This window comes from Agelaius phoeniceus, chromosome 3 (genome assembly GCF_051311805.1).
Source record: "Agelaius phoeniceus isolate bAgePho1 chromosome 3, bAgePho1.hap1, whole genome shotgun sequence".
Lineage (NCBI taxonomy): Eukaryota > Metazoa > Chordata > Aves > Passeriformes > Icteridae > Agelaius > Agelaius phoeniceus.
In genome coordinates, this window is record NC_135267.1 from 68,948,301 (window position 1) to 68,965,771 (window position 17,471).

At 39.2% G+C, this 17,471-nt stretch overlaps 1 protein-coding gene across 11 annotated transcripts in view; it reads left to right on the forward strand.

The window, feature by feature from the left end:
• The first annotated feature begins 496 nt into the window (after window positions 1-496).
• Window positions 497-17,471, forward strand: part of RGS7 (regulator of G protein signaling 7) — a 251,790-nt gene continuing 234,815 nt past the window's right edge. For 5 of the 11 annotated variants that reach the window (XM_054629597.2, XM_054629596.2, XM_077175549.1 and 2 more), the window contains exons 1-2: window positions 501-916; window positions 2,034-2,145. In XM_054629597.2, coding sequence (XP_054485572.1) covers window positions 2,068-2,145 — 78 coding nt within the window. In that variant the 5' untranslated portion in view covers window positions 501-916; window positions 2,034-2,067. Of the gene's footprint in view, window positions 917-2,033; window positions 2,146-17,471 lie in introns of all 11 variants that reach the window. The other 6 variants (XM_077175547.1, XM_054629601.2, XM_077175546.1 and 3 more) reach the window with 4 other exon arrangements.

The window sequence follows — 17,471 nt, forward strand, 5'->3', positions numbered from 1 at the left end:
GTTCTTGTGGATGTTGAGTTCTGGGCATTTCAACCCCCTTGCAAGAGCGGTATTGCAAAATTGTTCTTGTCTGCATGTGATGGGGAAGTAAGACTGAGAGACTTGATCTTTTTCTTTTATCGTAGCCAATGTGAGGCCTTTACAAGTTAGGCAGTTGCCTAGGATATGGCAAAACAGTCCCGAGGGTGTCTTGAGGTGTCCTTAGGGTTTCTTCGTATCTGTCTGAAACAGGTTCACTCTGCTCTCTGTGTTCCACTGCTCAGGAAAGTCTGCAGTGCCAACAGAGCACAGGCTCTCCTTAGTTTTCACTGAAAAATATACACGATGTGTCCAGCATAAGATAGAGGAAGAGGCAGATTCCTTTTCGGTAAAGAAATACGAGGGAGGCGACCCAGTTTCCCCAACAACTCCCCTTCTCCTTCCCTATCCCATTAGCCCACATTCTCTTCCTGCCCAGCCCACCAGTGATGCCTAATCTCATTTACAGGGCTGCTGCCAGATCTGCTGGCAGCTGCAGTTTCTTGGCCGCTGCTTTCGGTGAGGGAGCCTAGCGCACCGAGGAAGAGGAGGAGAAGGAAGGAGGAGGAGGAGGAGGAAGGCTGCTGCTGTGTGGCAGAGCGGCGGCAGCGGCAGCACCTTTGACGTGCCCGTCCCCCACGTGACGGCCGCTCCATTGCGGGGAGGGAGCTGAGCTGAGCTGCCGCCGCTCCGGCAGAGCACGGGAGAGCCGCAGCCTCGGCGGCGGCGGCAGCGGCAGCAGCGCCTCCGCCCGCAGTGCGTGTGTGTGCGTGTGTGTGATGAGCGATCGCCGCGTCCCTCCGCCCGCTGCCGGCTGACACCCACCGCGCGGGGCGCGCCAGGAGCCGCAGGAGCAGCCGAGGAGCCGCGGCCAGCGCGCAGTGACCTTGGCCCAGAGGTAACCGAGCGGGCGGGCTCCGCGCCCCTCCGCGCCCCCGCCCCGCGCCTCCCGCCGCGGAGCCGCGGCCCCGCTCCCGCCGGGCCCCCGGGCGGCGCCGCCGCTGCCGCCGCTGTCCGCGGTGCTGGAAGGAGCTGCGGGCGCCGCGCCGGGCTGCCCGCGGGGGAGCCGGTCCGGTCCGGTCCGCCCGGCCTTTGGCCGCCCGGAGCCGCGCAAACCCCGCGGGCGCTGCCGGGGCAGCGCGGGCCGGAGGGCGGACGGGGGGCAGCCAAGCCCGAAGGTGAAGGGACTCGGGGGCTGGGGAGGGCTCGGGAGGTTAGCGCTTGGAGTAGGGCTCGGCGGCTCTCCGGGCTCTCCGCATCCGCCGGTGTGGTCTGTAGATGGAGCACATTCTTACACCTGCGTGCAAAGCCGGAGCTACGGCATGATCCGAGCTCTTGCTCAGTGCAGCTCCCGTGTGACCCGGGGGAGGGCGGGGAGGAGACGGGGCTGGCAGGGAGCCGGTGTTTGGCGGTAAAGTGCGATGAAAGTAGGTGAAAGCAACCGGAACAGTGTTCTGGCTTGGTTCTTCATTTTCCCTCGTCACCTGCTCCCCTGCCCCGCCGTATGTACGAGCACAGATGGGCTGGTGAATTACAGGGAGGTTCAAAGCGTCTGGTTTGCTTTTCGTGCGTTTGACTGTTGTGAAAGTTGCTATGACCCGAGCTGCGAGCGGAGGGCACTGCTGAATCCACGTCACGGGCCGAGTCAGCCCTCACAAAACTGGCCTGGAAGGCGCAGAGCGTCCCTTGGTGAGCTCCGTGCAGGGGAGGAAGAAACGCTTTGTGAGGAGGCGTCTGTGTGATGTGGTGGTTAGCGGTGTGTCAGGGAGCTGCTCCCAGTGACAATTCATTAATGTTTAAATTAGATCAACACTTTACATCCATAATTTACCGGCAAAAGAGAGTAATGACAGTAAATGGCGAATTAGGAGCTTCGCTCCCGTGTAAATATCTGTTGGAGCGAGAGCATACGCTGATTTTGATAACGTGTTGGTAGAAAGTCAGGTCCATTAATCATCAGGGAAGCAAGGAGACCTGAGGCGATGCCCTATTGAAACCACTTTTACCTTTTACAGTGCAGCATCCAAAAGCGGATCAAATTTGTGGGACATGGCACAAGGAAATAATTATGGGCAAAGCAGCAATGGGGTGGCTGATGAATCCCCAAACATGCTGGTGTACAGAAAGGTAAGCCTTTGTATTTTTCAGAAGCTGAGGAAGGTGAAGTCCTGGACTTTTTTTGCCTAGCAAGTGAAGCCATTATTTTTGTTTCTCTCCAATTTCTTGAATAGAGAAATTACTGTATCTGTTGAATGGTTTGAAATGGTAAAATTTGCACACGTCAACTTTGCATCTTGTTCAGAAGCAGCTGCTTTTCAATTTGAGATACTTGATGTATTTCAGTCACTTTCTGCATTGATACATATGATATGTGATGGTGGTGATGTTCCAGAGACTGGACCATGTTTTCAGCTCAAGTGTTCACTTTAAAAGTTTTATTTGTAAAATGATTTCATATGTATTAAAGCTAAATATTAACTGTACAATACAGTGTTTCTGTCTTGTGCAGAGAAGTTTGGAACCATTAATTTATTTCATATGAGGGGAAAAACTGATTAAAGATTTCACTTATCTGTGATTGCCACGAGTCAAAAACCCCCCAAAACCATACACTTTAGAATTTTTCTCTGGGAAGGCTTCTAGTGTAGTTATTCTTACAACATCAATACACTAAATTTCCAGGTATTGAACTCTAATAGTGAGGCTTATTTAGTGATTATGCTTTAATTTAAGTGAGAGTAAATGCTTGGAGATTTTGAGTTATACGTTTGTTTTTTTTTTTTTTTTAAAGTCTTAATTGCATCTAAGAAAAAGGAATAACAACATAAATTCCAATAATAGTGGAGAAAAAAATAATTTTGCTGTTGTAAATTGAAATAAGTAATTATACAACTGCTTGTTTATTCTTAGAACACAGTGGTTCTTAACTTGTTTGTGGTTGTTTTTACCAGGTGGAAAAAAATCAATACTTTACTTTGTTAGAGGCATTGACTTTTCCCCTTACAAGTTAACTATAATAGAAAACATCTGATATATAATCAGTTTAGTCTTTGAGGTGAACTGAAGTATAAACAGTAACTGTGGTAAGTGTTCTTTTCCCAGAAATTAAAAAATAGTCTCAAATTGAAGTCTGATGCATGCTTTTTTTCTCTTCATGTTTTCAGATACATTGCTGATTTCACTTAGTTTGTTGTATCTGCTGTTTTGTGAAATTAGGTTCCTTTTTACATAAGTGAATGTGGTTATCCCTCTACGAATGCACATCTAGAAAAATACAGGATTACCTTGCCATTAACAGCACAGGTGTGTTTCAAAAGGCAATTGCATACATGAAAATGTGCTGTACATATGAAAAGCAATATACCAGATCTTATATTGTTTGTTATAGGTTTTTGGTCTTTCTAAACAGAATCTTTCCACATTTGCCATTTACTTCAATGCTGGCAAAAAGGTCTTTTCTCTGCTTATTTAGGACACAGAAGGACAACACAGAGAAACTGTTTTTCTCTTCCTTTGGTGAGTTTGGTAAAATTTGTGGTAAAATTTGTCACCTATGGTGTTTAGTATGACCTCATGCCAAAATTTATCATGGCCTCAGGGCAGCTTCACCTCTGAGCAGCATCCAGATTGAATGAACAGCTGAGGGAAGTGACGAGAGTCCTGGTGGTGCACAGGAGATTTGAAAATGAGGAGTGGGAATAGGACACACCACCTCAGGTGTATGCTCAGCAAATCAAGACATCAAACACCTCTTTTGTTCTCTGTGATACATCTGCAAAGGGATGATATGAATTTGTGTCCTGCAGTGCAGCAGTGGTCCTTCCCTTATTGTCACTAAGTCACTAAGAGCACAAGTTATGCTCTGAGTATTAAACTTTGAAAAATACTGACCTTCTACAGCATTGCCTGCCCTATTTGTCTGGTTTTTGGTTTTTTTTTTTTTTTTTCCTATTTATTTTTGTAGCACAGTGAATTAAAGATAATTTCAGATTATGCACACTGTGTTAGAGTAGGTAGAGAAAACTGAGTAGCCCTTCCTTTGGCAGTACTCAAGAAACAGGCAGCAAAATAATAGATAGCTTTTCAAGAAGTTGTCTGCCTTTTCTTGAAATAAGATATTGGTGTAAGCAAACATGTTCTAAATTCTGGGTCTGGAACATAAAAGGAAGATAGTCAAGTGGAAATCATGTCACTTTAGAGTATATCATCTCTGAGTATAATTCTTTAATAGGAACAACTAAATCACAGGATTCCTTGTAATACATTTGAAAACACAACACTTCTCTCTCTGTCTGTCATTGTGTTGGGAATGAAAGCACTGTATGAACAAAGAACTAGATCTGACAGCTTTGTGAAGGACTTTCTTTTTTGGCCAACTGGAAACGTATGAACAGTTTTTAGAAAAAAATATAAACATGCTACTGGCTGGGTTCAGTCAGAACTGAATTTGAAGTCTTATATTTTGAATAATGTTGTCAAAATGCACAAAGGTGGAAATGCTTTCTTCCAGTAGTTTATACATGAACAGATGGAAAAGCACACATTTTGTGATATCTGTACTGGCAAAGAATAGATGGGATATCTCTTACTTATGTTATCGGAGAGTTAAAATTTGGCTATGCTGTGAAGACTGTTATTTTGGCTATAAACCATAATTTTGTAATCTGGTAATTCTTCCAGTCTGTCTAACTTCCAGACACAATCTGAACTAAATATGTTCCTAACTACATGGAGTTATAGCCCTGTATTGCCTAAATCCTAATTCTGTCAGGAGCGTTGTATAAAAAATTTTATGCAGAATCAAGTCTTAGTGTTTTCAAATTTGGTTTTTAAGGCTTAATTGTCTCAAACTCTTGACAAAAAAGGATGGTTTTCTATTTTTTAAAATACATTTTTTTTGATTAGTTGCTTATTTGAAGAATTGAACAATTGATAATCAATTTGTAATCTCAAGTAATTTAGAGTGTAGCTAGTATCTTATTCTCATAGTAGCTTTTATTCCTAGCTGAACAGTGGTTTCATTACATTTTGCTTTCAAAAGAAATTAAAAAAAATCAGCATAGGATAATTCAATATGCAATACACACATAACTAAGAATAACTTGCTTGAATCTGGAAAAGACAGCAGCACAGATAAATAGTTCCCTATATAATTTTTACTCTGCCTTTTAAGATGCTTGTGTCAGTGTTTTTAGGCCTTGGGGAATAATTTTTATTTTAATAGGATGTCAGCTGCATTATTCTTTTTGTCTATCAGCCTAATTATAAAGTAATGACATGTGACACATCATTGGCACTGACATACCTTAGAAAAAGTCCTGAATTTTTCTGCTGGTAGCCTGAGGCAAATATGAAAAATGTAAAACCCCTCCTTTCATTTCTTCTCTGACAGAGTCCATTCTAGTCAGCAATTAAAAGAGATAAGAGACTGAAATCCCTAGTATTTTAACATCACAAATTGCTCATGCAGAAATCTCATATTTCGGCAACACTAACTTGCTGCTGCAAGCTAGGTCTTAGGGAAGAAACTTCAGATGTAGTAGTGTAGTAGAAGGCCCATACTGTAGAGTTTTTCTAAGTTTCAGAGCCTGACCAGCCTTTTTTTTTTAAATAGTTTTAAATCTCTGTGCACAGTTAAAAGAATAAGAATTTCCTGTTAGGAACTTCTGTTTTAGACCTACTACTGGTCTTGCTAAACCTTTCTTTATCTTTCTGGTCTGTGCTTTGCTTACTTTTCCAGTCAAACATATGCTGCAACTATTAGGAGTCCTGATTTGCAAGTTTAATGGTTTTTGTATTGCTGCCTGAACTAATTTCATTTGAGAGCTGATAGCTTTATTTTGTAGCAATAAGATTATCCTTGTTTGAAAGGTAATATTCTTGTGGCTGGGATTTTGGCTCTCTACCTTCCTCACTGCCCCAAGTATTAAAATAGCTTTTGCCAAGTTTGATTAAAATCACTGACAGTGGGGCTTTTATAATCTAATAAAGATAATGAGGTGTTTGTTCTGTTTCTGTGACAGTGGTGGAAGGTCATATATGTAAGTACTCATGTATAACAAGGGCTGACTTTGTAATCTCAAACTCCTTAGTTTATCGTGATCTGATATTCTCCATAGAAACCATGCCTCCAAAGCCTGATACTTTCCAATGTTGGTGCAAAGGGGCAATAGCTGCAGGAGCAACACCTGAGGAAACAGTGACACCATCTTTTAATAACCATTCTCCATCTCTGCTTCCACCAGCGATGACTTCCAGTGTAGACTGCAGATAGTGCTGTGTTCTCATGTGGCCTTTGTTAACTGCTCCCTGAAAAGATTGTTGGAAAAAAAATGATATCATGGATAACTGTGTTCCTTAGAGCCTGCAAGACTAAGGAAGGACATTTTAGGTGGATTTTTCTGGTGCTGTCACTCACTTTGAGAAGAGAAGAATCATTCTGGTACTACATGTTTCTGAATATGCCATGACATTCTATGAGGGCATCTTGTTTGTTACTACTTTGGAAAATTCAGGGTGCTCTAAGGTATTTAGAGATAAATTGTGTGGGGTGGTTTTTTTTTTTTTTTTTGTGTGTGTGTGTGGTTTTTCCTAGTGTGTTTATAAATTTTTTTTTAAATATTATATTACACTCCAGATTATGCTGTTTCTTCTTCTGAGAAGAAGAGTGGCACTGATGTGAGTCTGGTTGATGGTCCTGGTGTTATTCCAACACTCATCATTTTAGAATTGGTGGGGAAGGAGCTACATTTGTGAATCTTGGGAATTCCTGCTGTAGTAAGAAAAGAATTTATGTTCCTACCCAATAAGTCATGAGGAAGTTGTAGTCCTGGAATAGCTGGTTGACAGTGAAGTAAGATTTTGCACAGGGAAATTTAGGGAACAGGAACTTAATAGAGATGGACAGAATAGATGCTAGATGCTATGGAGTGCCTTTTGTTTTCCTATATGCTCTCACCCTAATGTTTTGTATCTATCCTCTGTGCAGATTCACTCGGCTGTTTTCTCTCCTGGAATGGTTATAGTTAGTGCTAGGTGTAGCATGTATCTAAATTTTGTCATCATTTGTGATAAAAGCAGTATAAAGGATTTGATTGTCTTCACAACTGTATAGAATGACTGAAAATCCCAAGCAAACTCGATTAAAAAATGCATCTGAGTCTGCAGGTGGCTAGATCAGTGAGAGGGGCACTTGTCCTGTTTTGGTGATTCCTGCTGGTATTTTCCATCCTTTCTGTTCTCCTCTTCCTTCCACTAGGTGTAGAAATACGTCAAGTGATACTGCAGTGAGAGGTTTACTGCTGCTTACTGTTCTGAGCTTGATGTGCTCACATCACTGGCATTACTGTCAAATGCAAAAACCCCACAGCATTCTGTGCCACCATGGTAATTCCTTTCTCCATCCCACATATGCCGTCTGAAAAATGTATGTGCCTGTTTTGATTGTGCATTGTCATTTTCGGTTTCTCTGCTTCTTTCCTTTGAAGCAGTCTACATTTGTAGCTATGGAAACAATGATGCTATTGAGAGTGACGTGCAATATCGAGGCAGAAATTGTTTGTTTTGGAGTTTTGTTTTCTTTCAGTTCAGGCTTAAAGCATTCTTTGTGGACTGCAGGAATTTTATAGTAACTCTATCATATCATAATATTTGACAGGTCCCCACCAAAGCTGATAAGAACTATACTGGTAAATACAATAAAATACTTCCATGTACATACAACTTTTTAAAATACGCTACTGCTTTAAAACTTTTCTGTCAGGGCTGTGGAAGGATAAGCAGTGCTGATATGTAGTAATATAGAATGTGAGCAATAGCTGGTTTTCAGCTATGACTCTAAAAAGCAAAGCTTTTGTGAAAGACATACATAGAATTATTCTCTGTGTTGCAGATGGGTAAACTGGGATGCAATAGTGACATGCCAGAGCAGAGTAAAAGCTAAAAATCCTTTTATTTTTGGTAAAAAAAGGAGCAAGCTATTTTCTACAGAAGAGGGAGCATAGAGCTAAGACTGCAAAATACTACCTGTAACTACCTGGAATGGCATCCATTACTCTTGCCTTTTTTTCCCTGCCTCTTTTTTTTTTTTCTTTATGGAAACAGATTTCAGTAGTAGGGCAAGAAAAATCTGAGTTTTAATAGTGTTAATATGAACCTTACCAAAATGCATAAGGGAAGAAAACTTTGAGGGTGGACTTAGTACTAGTAGAGATGGACCACTTCAGAAAAATATCTTCAGTTGAAATTTTGAGATGATGATGCATTGAAGAAAAAGTGCAATTTCCCCTGGTGAAGAGATCAGCTGAGAATTTTGATTTTTGGTGAGAGATTGCCACCAGCTACAACTAAAAACTGAAGATAAAAAAGGTTGAGCTAGTTTTAAAAATATGTGTTGGTTATAAGAGTAACTGGAATAGATACAGTGGGAATGAGGCTGGCTGGGAAGCCATGGGGGACATTGGAGCAGAACGGTCTGAGAAGCAGAGTTGGGAACTGCAGTTTCATTTGGCACCTGAGAACAGCCTCGGTTAGTGCAGGAGAGCAGCCTGGCCAAGAAATAGAGCTGTAGGAATAGGCATAGGAGCATCTCATAAATTCATTGCAACTGCCAGGGGAAGCTTTTACTAGATAACTTATGGAATTCTTAACTGACAGGAATGGGACTGTGGCATTTGGACTATTTAGCCTCCAAAAATCTGGGGCTGGTTTTGTGCTTGTGTGTGTATTTATCTGTGTTTGAAAGCTTCCTTTTACAGATGCTGCTGTGGATCTTTCTCAGTTGGTAATGCTCAGCGTGTCTTAGAGAAGACAGTTTTATGGGCTTAGTTTCAGAGAAACTGACTTGTCTGTGAAGGTGGTCAGGGCATCACAAAGCTGGGTGACATCAGTCTTGCTTACTCTTACTGTTATTGCCTTCTTACTGTTATTCCCTCAAATATACTTCTGGCTAAAAGTTTTTTGCTGATGATTAGAAACTGGAAAGATGACATTGTAATGTATATTTTGTCCATATTTTTCCAATGAAGAGGCCTATTTTTCAAGATTTTTATAGTTTCACTATTTTTACTCAATCGAGTGCATCTCTATAGCTGTTAAATGAAACTGAAGTCTATTAGATCCATGGTGTCATTCAAACAAGAAATCCTTTTGGGGAAGGCTCTAAGAATTTATCGTGTAGTATTCATATCAAACATGTGCTGGTTTGAATCTGAAAAACCTCAGTCAAGAGCCAAATAAGCACCAAGAACCATCTGGATGGAAATTTATCCATTGCAGTGAAATGATCATTCTCCTGGCATTCATGTACTGTTTTTACCAAAACTCAGTAAAATGGGAATTTTGAAGCTGTATTAGCTCTTCTGCGTCACTTCTGCTGGAGTTGTGTGTTTGTTTTCTTGCTCTGACCTGTGCTGAATCCTGTTTATTAATGGAGTGTGATGTTCTAGGGAGATTGTGCCACAGAGAAAGAGGTAGCAAGCACAGAGGATCTCTTCACAAAGCAGTTTGGATGTGCAAGGATTATCTAGCTGAAAGTGAAAACTGCTCCCTGTAACATCAAAGGAATTTTTTGTCTCTTCCACTTATTCTTGGTGATGAAGATGGTTGTATAATGCGAATGTACATGTGTGTATAGGCATATCCTCCCAGCCATGCAGAGTCCTGCTGCCCTAAGACCTATTGATTATTGATTCATTATTCAATAGAGATGACCAAATGGTTGTACTAAAAATGTATAGCATTTGTATTTAAATATATAATAGTTTTTTTACTATGCCTCATGTATGTGACGTAACACTATTGTACGTTGTCTTCCATGTTATGAAAATTAATTGCACTGAAACATTTCAATTAGCTGTTTAAAAGCACCCTTAATTCTGATGGAAAGCTACAGTTTTTCTGATTTCCTTTTGTATCAGGATGAATAAGCAGTTTACTGAATGTTTTCTGAAAGACATATTAATGCTTCTTAACACCTACACTTCTCTGACCTAGAAACTGCAAGAAGTATTAATCTTCTGTGAGCTAGATTCTGCCCTCAGATGTAGATTCATGGCATCTCTTGATATCAGCAGGAGCCATATAATTGCATTTGATGTAGAATCAATATCAAAAAGAAGAATGACAAAGCTTAATAATAACCCTCAAAATTACAGAAACTTTAGTCAAGTATTTTACAGTAAGAATTCTCTTTATGTTGTATAAGTCTGTCTGTATGAAGGAGAAAATACAGAACATTTTGTGGCTGTACTGCAAACTCCTTGATATTAGCATATTTAGTGCTGCAGGCATAAGTTCAAAATTGTGATAAAGGATGGCTTCTTAGGAGCAAATGTAAAAGTTAATGTATGAATGCTATTGTATAGGGCTATACTAAAGTTTTGGTTTGTATAGAGTGATATATTTTAGCTGTGCAAAATAGGTGGTCTGTGGTATAATTAAACAAGTTTTAGTGAAATTTTGTAAGGATCTGTTTGCTCTGTGCAAAGTACTTTAAGTTTATCTAAGTACTACATTAGGTGGTAAAGTGCTATAGTTACAGGTATGCAGTTTTAGACAACCAAAATGCTATAAACAAGAGTTCTGTATGGCTTCTCACAGCATTACTAGTTTTCAAATGTCTCAGTTTCTTTAAGAGTTACTAAGCAACAAAAATTCTCATTCAAGTCACTAGGAGCTAAAGGTTTTTAGTGCCCTTTCATAAATCACGTCTGTGACTTGGTGGAGTCATCACACTACCTGCCTGAAATATCTAGATCCTGGCTCCTGTGAACTGGAGGGTGTATCAGTGTCCATCACAGTACAGGAGCCATACTAATGCCTATAAAAGGTAATGCATTGGTTTGGTTTCCAAAAGTGAGAAGAAATACCTTCAGCTTGTTTAAATGAATAGCTGATACAGTGTTTTTATCTGTGCTCATTTCTTAAAAATCTGTACCACAAGAAGAGTACCTCTGCTATAGGAAAATCTTTTTCAGAGTTTAAGCAATGTGTTGCTCTAGAGATAGTTGTGCTCTGAAGCACTTAAGTTTGTTCAGAAAGGAAAAAAATAGTTCTGATCTTGCTTTCTCTTCCATTCCACTTCTATAGCCTTTTTTTTGGATGTTGATGTTCATATTCAGCAGTTTACTGAATACACTGTTTTGTCCTCAATACAAGTATTGAGGTAGAGTTTGTATCTTGTTTTGAGGTACATTGAGAAGAAAAACCTGTGGAAATATTCTATTTATGTAGCTGTATTTGAATTTATCTGAGGTGTATCTGTGGCTGTCATGCCATCTGCCTTTCAACAGACACTGTGGCACATAGCTGGTGATGCAAGCCATAGCCAACACTTGTTGTCTCTGGGATTATTTTGCTTTACATTAGTTTTGCTCCAGAAGTTGAGGGCCAACTTTGATTCCAAGTTACTGGACTTGACAATAATTTCTAATTCCATATTCCAAAGTTTAGGAACTCTCAGCTATAAATTACAGAAAATAAAGCATGCTGTTGTGCAAGGTGAAGCTCAGGGCCTTCACTTGCCATCTTTATATAATACGTATATAAATTTAATTTAAATGTATTGAAGATTTATATGTCTTCCTTCCCCTTCAAACAGGAATTCTACATTTGTGTTCTGTGAAATAATTTATTTCAGTAGATCATTGTATGGGGGTTTATTCTTGGTCTCTTTTGGCAGTATTAAAGGATTTGGAGTACATCAAGGACAGAATGCTGAGTGTGAGGCACAGAGAGAAAAATTTTAAAATTGCATCATTCTGTCACTTGCAATACGCTGTATTCATGTGAGCTACATACCTTTTGTTCCAGCTGGGGAATATGGCGAGGCAATCAGGGATGACCAAGACCACCAGAATTCTGTTGGTGCTTCAAGAAAGGGTGCTGGAGCTTCACTAGGTGGTGCTCTTCCTCCTGGGTAGGGAACACACATCCCCCAGGAATGCTGAGAGGGGTTCTCTTGAGGAAACAATGAATGCTGGTCTCATAAAGAGGTCTTCCATGCTAGATGTTGAGCTTGGTGCCACTGCCCTGGTCAAATTGTTGATCAAATCTTTTGACAGTGGTTTTAATTCATTGATCCTTGTTCTGTGGTTTCCAGGGTGGGAAGTCTCCACTGTCACCATGTGTTCATCAGCCTAAACACTGCTGTTAATTATCTGCACTCATGTTACACATGGGAGGCTGCAGGGTGTAGCAGTCTGTTGGCAAGCTGAAAGGACATTTTTTGTGCATAAGATTTTCAATCTAAATACAAAATAAGAGGCATTGAAGTGATTTGGGGAGACCAGTCAGGAAAGGCTGAGACTAAGTAATTTTTATTTTTCCCCCAGTACATAGAATGGTCTTTGTATCACCTTCTAAACAGTATTTGAGGATCACCGATATAGAACTGAAATTGCTACAAATTCAGTCATTCACATGATTTGGTCCATATGTCAGTGATTTTATTTTTTATCTTGACAGATCTTAGCAAGAAGAAATATGTTTCTGTATGTTCTCACTTTTCTCCCATATCCCACCTCTTTAACCTTTGCATATAATCCATGTAGACATGGTAAATGGATTTTAGTTGAATAGACCATGGCTGATATGAATATATCAACATCAGTTTAAGGTATAGCTATGTGGTTGGTTGCACTGATAATTTTGTACTATTCTATTTCCAAGCTATCTTGATTAGTATTTACAAGATGGACTGTTTCTGTGCCTATGTATTAGCCACTTAGAGTTCAGAATGTTACTAGAAATGCATTATTACTTTTCCTGGGGACATTGAATGTCTCAAACCTGTAGTAGATGCAGTTAAGGGTAAAGGTGCCTCCTCAAGTGTTTTTTTGTTTTTTGGTTGTTTTTTTTTTTTTTTTAGCCAGGTTCTTTCCTATTTACCTTGTAGAAGTAGAGGTGGAATTTTGCCTTATGTGGCACTAAGTGCAGAGTAACTGCTGTTCTCATTAAAGTTATTAAGGTTATTTCTTTAAAAAGTAGTACCACAAGCTTTCTTTGTTGGTGAAGTGCTACTACAGAAGTTGTTGCACACTGGGGCTCTGGTGGTGGTGTACTAGAGGGGTAAATTCCAGCTTTTCTTGTTTTCCGCTGAAGTAGGCTACATTGTACAATGAATTAGATGAAACATTAAAAAAAATTAGTATTTTCCATTTTCCCTTCAAAGAAAATGAATTTAATGATGACTTTTCAATTACCTGTTCCTTCCCCAGGCTAAATAAGTTCTACAATTGATATATCCATTGTAACATGGACTACTAATGCAGCGAATGATATCTGACAAGTGAGAATAAAGGACATAATAGTCAGTAGCCAGAATAGCACCTTTTTCCTGGAAATGGATGGAGTCTTGAGGACATAATCTGCATTAGAACACAGTGGCAAAACAGTGGCAGAGAGTGTATTATACTAGAATTCAGCAGTATCCATACTTTCTGCCAAGGCTAGGGTGATTTGTGGTCAGTGCTCTGTTACATCACTGTCCTAATGTCAGATCTCAGCTGATTACATCCCTATAGGGCTGAAAGTGATCATGCAGGAAGAGTGTGAAAGTGTGAGAAGTTGTCTGGATTGTGCTGCTGAGTGGTTTTGAATAAACCACTCCATATCAAATGAGCTGAAAGACACATAGACACTTTGTGCTTTACTCTGGAAACAGATTAAAAAAAAAGGTGGGTATTATTTTAAATAATATGTGAAAAACCATTTATCTTAAAAGTAAATGACCCCTTTCCATTTCTCTGAAAAGATTGGAACAACAGAAAATCTTGATTTGTGCAGTGCTTTAAAAACCGTAAACTCCTCATGGCTGCAGAATTCTTGTAATGGTACCAGAATGCTGTTTGCTTAAGAGCAAAGAGTTAGATTAAAAATTGGGTAGTGGAAACATGGAATGAATAATTGTTCTTCTGTCATGTTTGAAAAAATGGTGGTTATTCTCTACCTCTCTTTCCCATTTTCAATTTGGAGATAATTCAAGTGGATTATGAAGGCACACTGATGATAAGATTGTGGTTTTGAACATTGTACAGTATCGTGATGGCAGTTTTGCAATAACTATTATTTCCTTATTTTTCTGACACACCTTTTTCCAGTTGTGATTCCACTGTGAATAATTATGGATCCAAACTTTGGCTTTGGTGAAGTGATTTTGTTTCCCTTTAGAGTTAGGTTTCATCAGCCTGGAAAACTTTGTCTGTCTCCCAGTGGAGTGTAAGTGGAGACACAGTGGCTAAATCTCCACATGGTGTGCTGATAATATGCTTTCTAGAGTCATTGCTTCTGTTCCTTTACCTACTTCTAATTCTTCAGTAAGTGATGACAGAGGAAAGGAGATGTACATGACCTACGGTACAGACCCATCTGTGAAGACCAGATGGCATATTTAACAAATTTTCCAATGATTTGGTTATTTTCCCTTCCATTTCCTATAAATTGTCTAGGGGAAACTCATGTGCTGAAAGAAGCAAGAATGATGGAAGTGCTGACCTTTATTGACAGAATGGCATTTTGTGCTTTATAACCACTGCATCCTAATCTCACTCTGTAATGTCTCTAAGTGCTGTGTTCAAGTGCTTGTGTTTCTATGGAGGTCAAGCACATGGGTGTTGGGATTTTTTTTTTGTTTGGTTTTTTTTTTTTTTTTTTTAAATTCATGCTACTAAAAACCCAGAGGGTATCTGCAACTGATGTGTGGTTCCATGTTTGTGAGATTTACATTTTCAGGAATTTAAAGCTAGTCAGAACACTGAATAGGTGTCATGGTGAGTGACTCAAGGAACACTAATCCACGCTCCATTTACCCCAAGCTTTAATTTTTGTAACATATACTTTAATTGTATCTTTCAGCAATATATCCTAACATTCATGATGCTGAAGCAGGCTTTCAATTTACATTCATAGGGAAAGAGTGAGTCTAATGTGGATAGTGATGATTTGAATGAACCTATGCAGCTTCATACACAGTACTCCCATGAAACATGATTATCAAATCAAGTGGCTTGTTTGTTTCTTTTGCTTGGCAGTTGTGGTTGGTTTGTGGATTTTTGGTGGTGTAGTTTTGTTTGCTTGTTTGTTTTCACTGAGGTTGATGTTATTGACTTCTGTGCCGTTGCCAGCAGGATGCAATTCCCCAAACTCTGTGTGTGCATATGTACCCATGTAGGGTATTCTGGTATTCTAGTTTTGCCTAAGTTGTGCTCTGGAATGATGAGCTTTGGCAAAACATAAAATATTTTCCTCACTTTGGATTAGTGTCCAGTTTCTGTTTCACTTTTCATGAACTTTTGTAAAATAACATTAAGAACACCTTATTATGTCGCTTCTAAAATCCATGATGCTAAACCAATGTATTTGTCAAAAGCATCTTTACCTCTCAGAGGCTGAGTTTTTTTAATTATAAGTAGCAACTTATAACACTAAAATCAATATCCCTTTAAGTTGTTTTTATAGAATGTTGCTGTGTGCTAATGAGGTTGAGTCATGGTCCTAGACGCTGCATGATTTTGAGTCTGATGCTATGTTGGGTTTAGTGCAGTTTCTGGCTGTATCTGAGGGACATACATGACAAATTACAGTTTGAGGCTCATCAAGATTTTCCTTCTGCAATCACAAAAAATTTATGAGCCACCAGACTTTTGAAATTTTAGTTCTATTTTCAGTGCTTCAGTTCAGTATAGAAATCTAGTAAATCCTTAATTTGCATGATTTTATTGCACTGAAATTTAAACCATGTTCCCTGAGCAAGGGACCAAATTAAACACAACATACAGTTGATGTGGACTAAAAAAAAATGCAGCTTATATACAGAGGCAAGATTTATTTCTTAGTCTAATTAAAGTATTAGCACCCTAATCAGAGTTTTTATTTGTCCCATTATAATATTTTACACAGACTCTCAAATCTTTATCCCTAATTATCCTGTTGTTCTTGATTTCAAAAAGTTTTAGAGCTAGAACTCAAACATGAGCTGTTTGGTATCCATTACTTTCTCTGCTGTTAAGCTCTTGAGGGCCCTAGGGTCAATAATGCCAAGTTGTCTTCTAGAAGGGTGGTGAAGGAACTGCATCCTCATAGAAACAGTATAAGTTTGATGGTAAGTATTTCTTACTTCTTGGAACTGCTTGTATTTCTAATTCCGTGTTTGCTAACATGATCATATTGCTTGCTCTTTATTTGTTGCTTCCCAAGTTCTATTTTATATCTGAGTTTTACTATATAGGTTTTGTTTTACCCAGCTACCCCTGCATTCCTTCACCAGGAATTTGACAATATATGATTTGTGTTTTTAGTCCTGGAGCCCAGATGTCAGCCTATACCAGTACCAGCAAAAATGTCTGCTATCATCTGCTGTTTGAGCTTTTGGGGATTTCTGTAAAAAGACCCCTACATTTCTTTACCAACATTCTATCTTCTTTAACATAAGAAATAATTTATTAGGACATCCTTGTTATCCCCTTATATTAGGGTGACTGAATTGTTCACTGTACAAAAACAATGATCCAAAAGAAAATCTGTGTATTTAGTGATACATATAGATATAATGTTTTGGTAATTGATTACTGTTAATTTTGTTGGTGTATTGCCAAAAGTCCCCCATAACAGTTTTCACAAAAGAAGACAAGTTAGTCTGGTTGCAAATACAATGGCCTTTATAGTGTCTAAATTTTTTGCCTTTTCTGAAGTAATGAGAGAGCCACAGGATTTGTCTTCTAAATCTTACATGGTCTACAATCTGTGGACCAGAACATACCCTTTACACATTACCAGTAAAACTGAGGTAAATATGACAGGTCAAATCCATAGCTGTTATCCAAAACTAGTCACTTGTGCAGACTTAGACTCTCAGTGAGTGTAATCTAAGAGGCCCTATTGAAAACCATGACCTTTAGCAAACAAGTGATTATTACCCCTGTTTCCACTCAAGTCTTATAACTGATGCCTGACTTTGCAGCAGTTTGAACTTTGCAATCATCTTAAATGAATGCAGGAGAAAGACCTTATTAAATAAAAAGCAGAAGCAGAATGATTTTGGACATAATTGGAACATCCTCTCAGATTAATGACATTTACAGTATTAATCAGAGACCCTGAAAATCAGAGTTGTTGATGCCCAGAATAATTGAAGCATCTCAGCTGACAATGTTTATGCTCTTGAATTTGATGTACATGAAAGGCAGTTTATTTGCATATAACTTCTTGTTTCCAAGTGCACTCTGTCATCATTGACTATTTTTAAGAAAGGCTAAGAATTCAATTTCCCTTGTGAGGGTACAAAAATATGTATTTTTTATATTAATCAAGCAATATTGCTGTGAAAGCTACAACTCAGTAAATCAAGTAACAATTGCAAATGATATTTATAGAAACTCTGTTAGAACCATATGTCTTCTCAACCACTGCAGCCAATGACTCCTGTTTGTTACTTTTTAAGCAAGAAAATCTCTCTG